Source organism: Larimichthys crocea, chromosome X (assembly GCF_000972845.2).
Source record: "Larimichthys crocea isolate SSNF chromosome X, L_crocea_2.0, whole genome shotgun sequence".
In the NCBI taxonomy this organism is placed as follows: Eukaryota; Metazoa; Chordata; class Actinopteri; family Sciaenidae; genus Larimichthys; species Larimichthys crocea.
Genome location: NC_040020.1, coordinates 31644221 through 31656470, shown reverse-complemented (window position 1 = coordinate 31656470; position 12250 = coordinate 31644221). Strand labels below are relative to the sequence as shown.

At 36.7% G+C, this 12250-nt stretch overlaps 1 protein-coding gene across 13 annotated transcripts in view; it reads left to right on the top strand.

The window, feature by feature from the left end:
- LOC104939516 (B-cell receptor CD22) overlaps positions 1 to 12250 on the top strand; it is a 509789-nt gene that overhangs the window by 445461 nt on the left and 52078 nt on the right. For 8 of the 13 annotated variants that reach the window (XM_027283228.1, XM_027283227.1, XM_027283224.1 and 5 more), the window contains exons 6-7: positions 5076 to 5432; positions 5671 to 5895. In XM_027283228.1, coding sequence (XP_027139029.1) covers positions 5076 to 5432; positions 5671 to 5895 — 582 coding nt within the window. Of the gene's footprint in view, positions 1 to 1376; positions 2532 to 3621; positions 3967 to 4130; positions 4356 to 5075; positions 5433 to 5670; positions 5896 to 12250 lie in introns of those variants that run through there. The other 5 variants (XM_027283230.1, XM_027283229.1, XM_027283231.1 and 2 more) reach the window with 5 other exon arrangements.

Sequence of the window (12250 nt, the reverse complement as noted above, 5' to 3'; positions counted from 1 at the left end):
GTTGTTGTTGTTGTTGTTGTTGTTGTTGTTATTATTATTATTATTATTCAAGATTCTTTCATTCACACTGTTTACAGCCTTTGTCTGTTTCATTGCACATATTTATATTGTTTAAATAACCTGATATTTTATTGAATAAAGATTTTCAGTCATAAAATTATTTCAGGCTGTTCAGTCTGTCAACAGGTTCATGCAAGGTGGTCTCGCCCCCCACCTCCTGCGAGTGTGAGCAAATAAATGAACCCCCACACCCACACACACATATTATCGATCGATCATGTGATGTAGAATAATGTGTTTTTGTTAATAACGTTAATTTGTCAGAGTTTGATGCCGTTTCTATGGAAGGGAAATGATGACCAAACTTGTACCATTTTTGTATAATGTTTGTGATGGTCACATGTGAGGAACATTGACGTTATAATAAGAAAAAGATGTTTATGGTATTTTTTTTTTAGAAGGGATAGTGAAGGAAGTACATGAGAAAAAAACAAAACAAATGAACACTGTGTTAACTTGATTTTTAAATGAATTAATCTGACATCAGAACCCAATCAGACATTAACTCTTCACAACACAACAGCAGAGTGAGATATAGAGATTTACATACATCTTTCAATGCTATGGTCATGTTATTAATTATCCTGTCAAACAAGGTGTACAGAAAAAGATTCAAAACAAGGACCATAAAAATGACTTTCTATTTCAAGACATGGCTAATCATACGTTCTTCCAAGCTAATGAGAGCATGCATTTTACCACTAATACTAGGGAAGAGAATAGTAAATTGGAGGTAGTGCTTGAGATGTTGATGCATATTTGGATCTTTCTCTGTTGTCTGTGGTCAGAGGAATTATAAAGATAGTTCTGACCATCCCCAGTCCCAACATTGATCTTATTATCACAGCAATGAAGCCTCAGAGATCAGTGTCCACGCCAGGTGTGGAAAGTGTCACAATGACATTTACAGCTGAGGACGGTTAGGTCAGCTTAGGGTCCAGGATAAAAACAGGAAATGGTGTTTATCCAAACCAGAAGAAATTTGTAACCTTTTGGCCTTCAAACTCACCTCCAGCCCATGTGGCCTCATGCTGGAATGTGAGGACATAGAGGTGGCTATCACTACAGCCAGTAGGAGCAATATCATGTTCTCAGAAAGCATCAACCAGTTTTCATTTATACCTGTGTAATTTTCCAAATCTGTCACTGTGTCATTTTGGTTTAGTCTTTAGTTGTTATAAACTTGTAGACTTTTATGTTTGTTTGTTTACATTGGAAAAGTGACAAGTGGAAGTCTGATATTGCCGATGTTACCGTTTTTTTTGTGTGTGGTTTTTTTTAGCACAGCAGAGAAACAGGAAGGAGAGAGACAGAGATACAGACAGAGACGGAAAGAGAGAAAGTAAATGTTTTTTTGGTGTCTCATAACAGAGCAACATATTTCTTGAGAAATACACACCACCATCCTTTTGAACTAGTATTAAAGGGTTGGCAGTAGTCCAGTCTGTAGGGATTTGGAGGATGGCCAGTTCAAGTCCAGTATAGCTCAAGAGTATGGAAGGTGGACTAGTAGCCGGAGAGGTGCCAGTTCACCTCCTGGACACTGCCGATATGCCCTTGAGCAAGGTACCAAACCCCTAACTGCTCCCAGGGCACCACATGGCTGCCCATCATTGCACCATCTCATCACATTTGCATGTCTATAAACTCTTTGGGTGTGTGTGTGTGGTTGTATTTTGGGCCTATGTATGTAAAACTTGAGTGAAAAAACAATTCCTCAAGGGATCAATGAAGTATCTATTCTATTTTAATTCTATTCTGTTCTGAAGATCACAAGTTGGATCAGAAAATTTGAATTTAGACAATTGTTACTCAAGGTTTTTTTTTTTTTTTTTGCTTTTTAGATAGATATTTGGTGCCTATAGAAGATGAATCATACTACCTTCAGTAATAATAAGTGTAATAATAACACTGGTGATCTCCTGATTCTAAACTTTGCCTTATGATGGCACAAAACTAAAGAAACTCACAACATTCTGGTGTTTACTGGTAATTACCAAATGTTCATTCTGTCTTGTTTCTCCTACGTTAATGATAAAATCGCACCTACCTCAGTTGTGTCTTTGAATTAGACCCATCAGAAGCTCAAACAGGAAGTGCTGATGTTCTCTCTGTATTTCCATGAACTGTATTTTAAGAAATCTATTCTTAATTTGCATAACAGTAAGAATCATTTCTTCATTTCAACTTGGGGGTTTACAGGCATTTGTCTCTTCATGCATACTAATAACATAAAGAGGAAGAAGCCAGGCTGCTTTTTAAGACCACAAAATGTGTTAAACATAACTGCGCCGACCACAGAGAAACAAACAGGATCCTCTCTCCTTTTGATGCAGACACATTTATTGTGATTAACTGACACACAGTATTTCTCATGTGATCGACCTGCTGATTTAACGATACATGAGGAGCAGCCATGAGTTTAACAGCACCAGCGAGTGTATTTGTTGTCTTCCTTCTCTCTGTACAAGGTACTGTACATCTACATTTATACTGTAAAGCAGTTAGCACCCTTCAGAAATTCAGAGGAAGGTGCGTTTAAAGTAAATAAAAACATTTGATGTGTGATGTTATGCAGTGTGGTGTGATCTCCTGTCTTTCTTTGAATTGAAGTCTTTACATGACGACAAACAGAGAGCTGTGTCTGTTTTTACACCAGCAGCTTCTCTGTACACTGATACCGTAACATTATAAACTTTATAAACTGAGGTGTTGTGCACTATGAAAGTTGTTAGTGTGGATAAGTAGTGACTGTACATGAAGAAACAATCTTCAAAATACTTTGTTGAATAAAATGAATTGTTCTGTGGAACTTCCTGCATCGTTCTGACTTCCTCTGAACTCAACTTCTGTATTTGCAGTAAATATGATAAATATAGAGGCTGTTAGCTTCATGATAGCATCATTAATACAGGAAATATAAAATGAGTCAGGTGCTTGTCTTTCACATTGCAAGAATAACAAACATTATGGTTGAACTAATGAATATTTTTATATTAACAGTTGGTTTAAACTGACTGTATAACGTGGAAGGTGTTGCTTGTAGTAAATGAAGCCACAGAGAATTATTACCTGACTCTGCAGTTCCTCTCAGTTCTACACAGTGTTTTTGTGTCTTTCAGCTACTTGTTTTGGTTTTGGCTGTTTTACTTTATTCAGCTCTGTGATGTCCAGGCTGGGACACTGTTTTGGTCTGTTCTCTGTGCAGCTTCATACACACCAGGGTTTATTCAGATGCAGAGCTTTCTGTCCACCTGACTTTGCTACTTTGTTGCTTGCTCAGATTAGTTATGTGTCTCTACTATGAGTACCAGCCTAGTTAAATTGTTTCCCCTTTGCTTGTTTTGATGATCAGGAGTCTGCACAAGGTGTTTTATTTTGAAAATTCAGCGGATTCTCTGTGCTGTTTCTGCGTCAGACTTCCAGCTATTTCAGACTGCTCTGTGCAGCTTGACGCCGTGTCCGGTTCATTGTTTCCAGAAGCAGCAGCAGCTGTTTTCAGTGAATCTCCTGATGTTGTTTTGAGTCTGATTGTAGTTTCTGCTCTGCTCTGTGTTACAGTGATACAGGGTCAGAATGGCTGGGGAGTGACTTACACTTCTACTGAGATCTGTGCCTTAAAAGGATCAACAGTGGAAATGAGCTGCACATACAGATACCCACCGAGAGTATATGGCTATGATGTTACAGTTCAAGAAACTTTCTGGTTTAAGAGAACAAATGTGGATCTAACAACAGACTCAGAGTATTCAGGTCGTGTGCAGTACATCTGTGATAACAACAAGTGCACTCTGAGAATCACAGACCTGAGAGAGAGCGACTCAGCTGAGTACAAGTTCAGAATCATAACAAACCTTTCATCAGGGAAATATACTGGTTTACCTGGAGTCACTTTGTCTGTCACAGGTAACATTGTATTTACATGTTAGTTATTTTTAAATGTTTAACATGTACAGAACAATTATAGAAATGTGTGTATGTTGACATTTTTGTCCAAAGTAACATTCCTGTTTCTTCTTCACAAATACAACAAACAGTTTTAATAATATTGTTTATGTTCTCATATCAAGCTCTACAGGTTCAGGTGAACACAATATCAGTTTACCAGTATTATACTGAGGCAGAGCTGAAGTGTCACAGCAGCTGCAGTCCAGCTGGTCGTCTTTCCTACGTCTGGTTCAAGAATGGACAGAAAGTCAGAGAGGAGACATCTTCTTATAAAGGCTGGTTTTATCCCAGAGACGTTATCTCTTGTGCTTTGAAAGGACATGAGAATTACGTCTCTCCTTCAGTGTGTGAGTTTACTCCTCTGTGTCAGGAAAAAAACAACATACATCCACAGTTTTCTAAAACTTCATGAAGACGCTGCAGAATTATTTACAGAAACAAAAAGATAAACTGCTAAATAAAATAATATTCAGATACATATTGTGATATAAATATATATTTTTTGTATTACATTAAAATGTTTGTGATTCAGGAATATTCGAAGTATAAAATAAGTTGGTGCTGCATTTAAAACTATTTTGAGTGAAATAGGGCAGATATTGTTCTTTTGTAACTTTTAATTTTTCATAGTAAAAACTTTAAAATAGAGTTACCAATTTCTTAAACTTAATGTGTAAGCAGCATTTTATTGTTGTAGCTACTTGAGGTGGATCTAGTTTAAACTATTTAACTTAACTTTATATATTGTTAAAAAATTCAGTACAGTGTTTTGAAACCTGAGGGTTGGGCCCCTCCAAAGTGTCACAAGATAAATCTGAGTGGTCGTGAGATGGTTAATGAGGGAGGAAAAAAGGAAAAACAATTCTGCTGCAAACATTAGTGTGCTGTAAAAAGAGATGAAGGTTTCCTCTCTCCTCCAGTGTGTGACTTTACTCCACAGTCTTCCACTGACATAACACCATCTAGTGGAGCCTTATAACTACATGTATTTTTAATATGGAGAACTCCACTGTGACTCTTCACCAACTCTGGTTTAAAAATGGTTAAAACATTGTTTTATCTTTCAGGTGTTCATGGTCAAAACTGCAACAGAGTGACGTACACTGACAGAAGCATCTGTGCCTCCAAAGGTTCATCAGTGGACATTTCTTGCACATACAACAGCTATGATGGATCCATCACGTCTAAATTCTGGTTCAGTTCTGAACGTAGTGATCAGTGGCAGAGCCCGTCACAGCCTGAGGACCTTAGTGAAGACTCCCTGTATGCAGGTCGTGTTCAGGTCCTTGAAACAGAGAGAGGACGCTCCACTCTGAGAATCAGAGACCTGAGAGAGAGTGATTCAGCTCAGTATCACTTTAAATTCAAAACAAGAAGCTTTGAATGGAGGAGTATTTTACCTGGTACAACTCTGACTGTTACAGGTACTGATGAACACAAACTGATGTAAATACACCAACATAGTATATTTAAAAACACTGAATATATTTATAATGATCCATCATCATGAGTTTATTACTGTTGTGTAGTTACTAATGCTCACTACTGTTTATGTGAATAGTAACTGTTGTGATGACATGTATGTATGTCTATGTCTGTATCAATGTCTATCATTGATTTCTTTTAAAGTGTTAATAATATTGTTTATGTTCTCATATCAAGCTCTACAGGTGCAGGTGAACACAATATCAGTTCACCAGGATTATACTGAGGCAGAGCTGAAGTGTCACAGCAGCTGCAGTCCAGCTGGTCGTCTTTCCTACGTCTGGTTCAAGAATGGACAGAAAGTCAGAGAGGAGACATCTTCTTATAAAGGCCGGTTTTATCCTGAAGACGTCATCTCTTGTGCTTTGAAAGGACATGAGAATTACGGCTCTCCTTCAGTGTGTGAGTTTACTCCTCTGTGTCAGGAAAAAAACAACATACATCCACAGTTTTCTAAAACTTCATGAAGATGCTGCAGAATTATTTACAGAGGCAAATGATAAACTACTAAATAATATAATATTCAGATACATATTGTGATATAAGAGTCAAAGGTGTACTGCTGGGATATGTGTTAATATTCATAAATGTTCGTGATTCATGAATCTTAGAACTATAAAATAAGTTGCTGCATTTGATTAAACATATTTTGACTGTAACTGTAAATTAAAATGTTTCATAGTAAAACTTTGACTTTTTTACTTCAAATGTATTCATGACAGACTCGACAGACAGATGCTCTTTAACTCAGGTAGTGCTGCTACAACCACAGAGGCTGAATGAATAATATGAAACTGACCTGTAACATTTGCAAACTATTACAAAAAACTAAAATAGGATCTGAACACAAACAAGACTTTGAGTTTTTAAGATTTTAAAGATAATAACTATGTAGTTGACAGTTGTGGAAGAAGTAGTAAGATATAAAAATACTTCATTACAACTAAAGGTCCTGCATTGAAAGACCTGTTTTAATACAAGTACAGTTGTATTAGAAGTGAAATGTCTTTAACGTAAGTAGTTATGTCATTTCTGTGACTGAGATATAATTCTATCAAATGTTTAATACTGATGCATGTCAACCTAATAAATCGAATGGAGTATTTGTTTATAAAATGTATTAGAGCAATAAATTAGTGTCAACTGGAAGTGTTCAAGTAAAGTAAAGGTACCTCAAAACTGTACTGATGTACAGTACTTGAGTAAATGTACTTAGTTACTTTCAACTGCTGGCAGTTGAAAGTTAATGAGAAAAATGAATGAGAACCTAAAATTTCACTCCCCACATCAATACGTTTTTGTCTGTCAACTCAAGAGAATTATTGACTAACATAACAAAGAGGTGATTTGCCATATGACAATAATACTTTGTAACTTTATAGCATAACCATAACTTAACTGAAACAGGACCTGAACATCAGCAGAATTATTGGGGCGATTATGTGTTGAAAATTTTAAATTAACAGGATTTCAGCAGGCTGTGATAAATACTACGAATTATCAGAAAGAAGCAACGAAAACACATTTTAACATTTTAATATAGTCAATCATCTGTGATACATATTCTAATCTTTAGATAATTCATGTTCATATCTCCTCCAGATCCTCCAAGGCTTCCCTCTGTGTCACTGAGTCCTCCTGGTGAAATCATGGAGAACAGTTCAGTGACTCTGACCTGTAGCAGTGATGCTCACCCAGCAGCTAAATACACCTGGTACAAGGAGAATGAAGATCCAGACCCTCATCCTCTCAGTAAAGAAGCAGAGCTCGTCTTCAGATCCATCCAGTCCTCTGACTCTGGAGAGTATTACTGTACAGCTGAGAACGTGCTGGGGAAGAGGACATCTGAATCCATCTCTGTTAATGTGAAATGTGAGTGAAACAGTCTGTTGTAATTCACCGAGCAGCTTTTGAGACCCAGATTTAAATGGTCACACACCCATTTGTCAGACCACCTTTAAAGTCTAAAATGCTGCTACACACAGATATTCACAGTTTATCATTTAAATGTCATACATGCTGCTGAGGTAACACATCCTTAACCTACAATAATCTCTGTTTACATATCTCCTCCAGATGCTCCAAAGCTTCCCTCTGTGTCAGTGAGTCCCTCTGCTGAGATAGTGGAGAACAGTTCAGTGACTCTGACCTGTAGCAGTGATGCTAACCCAGCAGCTAAATACACCTGGTACAAAGAGAAGCAAAAGCTGCCTCAGAGATCAACAGGCATCTATCATTTCACCTCCATCAGCTCTGAGGACAGAGGGAACTACTACTGCAAGTCTGAGAATCAACATGGACAGATCATGTCATCATCTCTACCTGTAGATGTCCAGTGTGAGTACAAAACATAAGAACACTTATTTCTAAATATTATTTTCACTACTAGTGAGACAATGAATTTTAAAAAATCTTTTTTTTTCCTGGATCTGGGCACAAACCAAAGCCCAGACTCCTGGCAGAGAGTTTTGCTTTTTAAGAAACTTTATTGAAGAAAATACAGATTTGAAAAAGAATACAATACAAAATATAGACGTATAGATACACTCAAACGAAACAGTACATTAAAGAAACGAAATACACATATCCATAATTACAATACACACACACACACACACACACATACATACATACATATATATGTATGAACATGTACATGTATATATATATATATACACCATCCTATGTCGTCAGAGATTATGGAACCATGTTAAATTAGAACACTAGCTTCTTGATAAAAATACTATATCCAGCATGTTTTCTTTTTAAAATCTGCGTTCTGGTCCGGATAGTGTGTCTGTGTTTTGTCCTGTGTGATGCTGCACATTGCCCATGTCGATGCTCTAAGATGCCAGATATTAAAATAATTTGATGCAAACACAGCATATCATGGAAGCAAGCAAACAAAATGGATCAATGCAGTTAACATTAGATTTTACCAGACCTAAAAAGATCCACAACTAGAAATGTGATAAAACATGGGTAAACTGTTGGAGATGCATATCTGAACTGATAGCATACACAGTTTCCTTGTGTAAATCAAATAATAACTCCACCATAATCTACCCTGTCTTCTTAATCTAATGGATGCTGTAAGATTCTGTTGTGAGACAGATCCTGACTATCCTTTTGCACTCGTGAAGGTTCAGTGTCTTCAATCTGCCACCCAGCTTCAGCTTCAAGTTTGTGGAGGTGGGGGGTGAGGGGAGACAACTCTAATATTTTATAGAAATAAACTCCTTTATAGACTCCAGTAGAGGAAACATCACACACAACAGTAAAAAGTTCTTACTTAGTACAGTAAATTTACTTATTGTAGTGACACTGGTAGTTGATGATGCAACAGTTATGAATAAGGAATATTAGTTGTGCTGTATTTCTCTAATTAAGAAAAATTAAGAAAAGCAGAACATAACCAGCATGAAAACAAGAAAAAAACAAAACATATTTTAATTAAAATAGTCAGTCGTCTGTGATACATATTTTAATCTTAAAGTAATTCATGTTCATATCTCCTCCAGATGCTCCAAAGCTTCCCTCTGTGTCAGTGAGTCCCTCTGCTGAGATAGTGGAGAACAGTTCAGTCAATCTGACCTGTAGCAGTGATGCTAACCCAGCAGCTAAATACACCTGGTACAAAGAGAATGAAGACTCACCAAAAGCATCAGGACAGATCTTCACCATCACTGACTTCAGACCTGAACACAGTGGGAATTATTACTGTGAAGCCCAGAACAGAAGAGGACGTCATAACTCCACCTTACACCTGATTGTTGTTGCAGGTCATTTATGCTCATTAAACTAGATCCACATCCATTCACTTCACAATATCTTAACCTTTGCAATTAACCTCCCCCTCCAAATAAAAAGAAAAAAATATTTCTGCAATCTTTAGGTACCTTGCTGAGGGAAACAAAAATATTGCACAAACACTCTACATTATTAATTAGAACATTTCTGTCTGAAGTTTTATTCCCCTTTGAGAGTTACTAACAAGCCCAACAACTTTGATTCCATAGTCAATTGTCAGTGTTTCGTTTTGATCACTGTTTTCCAGGTTCAATGAAATCAGTAGCTGTTGGATCAATCACTGCAATTGTTCTGGCTATCATCTTCCTCTGTGCCTTCCTATTGATTAGGTGAGCAGTTTAATTTTACCGTTGTTGTATTAAGTGCTGTATCCTAAATTTAGTCTGTTGTTTACTTATTTCCTTCAATAATTTATTTGTTTGCTCATTCTCCTATGCAGAAAAAAGAAGAGCTTGAAACAAACCACAGAGCGACCAGACAACAATGCACAGGTGAGGAAGAAAAACGACAACCTCAAACCTCTGGTTCACTTATTGGTTTTGAAAATAAGCGTTTAAATAAATGTTAATCCTAGAAATTTGTAGCGTTTGATGACATTTGTAAAGTCACTGAAATTGAGGAAAACAACCCCTTCACCCTTAATCCTGCAGATGTTTTAAGATTTTCTGTTACAGGCCAATAAAAAAATATTGTATTTGCCCACCTACCTATCGACACCTTCTTAAAATAATCGCCTAAGTCATTTTTTCAGATTTTTCAGGAAACACAAAAAACTGAACCATTTATTAAATATACAATATTTACAAACAATTTTATTCAAAACAACTATAACAACAGCTGTTTAACTGAGGATATAGGCAATTTTACCAGAGGTGGCCAGCATCATGAGGAGATGATTTAGGCAAAAAAAAAATAATTGTAAAAAAGTGACTTAGGCGATTATTTTAAGAGGGTGACGCTATGTAGCTTAACAACTCTTGTCTATGCAATGTTTACCTTTCAGGTACACATGGGTACAGTGAGTGATAACCATTCAGCTGCATTTCAGAGAACACCAGCAGAGGAACAGGACGACCTTTGCTATGCCAGCGTACGCTACTCCAAACAGCAGGAAGATCCTCTTTACTCCAACATCAGACCAGTTCAGCCCAACAGAAACAAGAATGAAGAGCAGGAGGAAGAGGATGAGGGCAGTGTGGAGTACTCTGTTGTCAAGATGAAGAGTGGCAGTGCTTCCCCAGAGTGAGTCCATACAAAGTTTTCTTTGCTGCACAAAGTTTGAAACATTTTTTTATTCTCACAGTTTTAATATTGTTGAGTCTGTCTGTTATCTAAAACCTGTTCTTCACTAATTTTGTGAGTTCATAATTCTTTAAACATGTTGTTTCATTCACAGATCAAGACGTCAAGATGCTGTGCAAGATCCATTTGCACTTTACAGCACAGTCACCAAAACACCAAGAGTATGAACACAAATCTGTGGTCTGTGTACGGCGTTTAAACAACAAACAAATGGAGCTTCTCCTACTACCAACCGTTTATCACAAAAGTTTTTTGGGGGGGCCCAGACAGGAGATTTTTATCTGCATTCACAATATAAGGGATTCAACCATAGTCAACATACCTTTGCTATATATATCTGACAGTTTCAGATGTTTGTCAACAATAGTATGGTCAATGGTTCGGGATTATTGACAGCCTAGTTACACAGTGTGTCTTAAACCTGCATTTCATCCTTTAAGGTTCTATCAATCATAAACACATAAACCCGGTATATACATAGGTTAATAAGGTTCAATAAAAGGTGAATAAAGTAAATATAATAGTTATTATAGGCCAGGCTTAAAATGTGACACATTTCAAAAAATTCATTACACATGGGCGTCCCTGTTCTGTTTGTCTCTGGTCCAAGGGGTCCTTGTGCTGAAAAAGGTTGAAGACCCCTGGTTTAGATAAATATATGTTACAAAGAGAAAATAGTTGTGGGTACCTTTTGATTGACAAGCTATTCTCAGTGTGCCCCATGCAGCTCCAACACACAGGGCTCAAGAAATATTTTCAGAAACATTTTAGTGTACTATTTAGGTGTAATATGAGAAAATTTGAGCACACATGCCGCTAAAACCAAGCACAACTGAAGTCACGATACCACCAGTTCGCACTCCAGTCCAAAAATGGTCAACAAAGACCAAGATGGCAACATCCATAATGCTAAGATTAAGGCTTCAAAACACAAACCAGTGGATGACGTCACAGTAGGTTGAGTCTCTGATTGGCTGCCATAAACCTGGTCAGTTGTTTCACTCTTGTTATATATAAGTGTGCAGCGCTGGTAACAATACCTTTACCTTATATTCTGTTACCAGTTATCTGTAACTAAATAAAATGTGTGAATATTAGGTTTGACTTGATATACTGTAATATTTAATTAATTTATTAATAGTTATGACACCCAGCCTTGGTCATTTATCTAGTGTAATAGTATCAGTTAGCTAACATGTGCTAAGCATGTACTTCATAAATACTAATACATAATTTAATTTTAATATCCTGCTGATAGTGCTGACAAAACCATTTCCAGTATCTTGTTAAGTACACAGTATAACTAACACAATCTTTCTCTACTCTGCTGCATTTTCAGTTTAATTTTGTGCTTTTGTTGTTATTATTATTAGTTTTCCTCATAGTATAATCTCATAACTGAAAAGAAAATGTTTATTTACTCTGGTTGTGTGTTTTTATTATCTTGTTTTACACTGTTTTGTTTTATTGCACGTATTTATGTTCTTTAAATAACCTGATATTTTATTGAATAAAGATTTTCAGTTCTAAAATGATTTTCCCAGGCTGTTCAGTCTGTCAACAGATTCATGCAAGGTGTTCATTGTTTGAAACTGCCATCACCAGAGTGTGAGCAATAAGTGACCCCCCCGACCCCATACTGGTC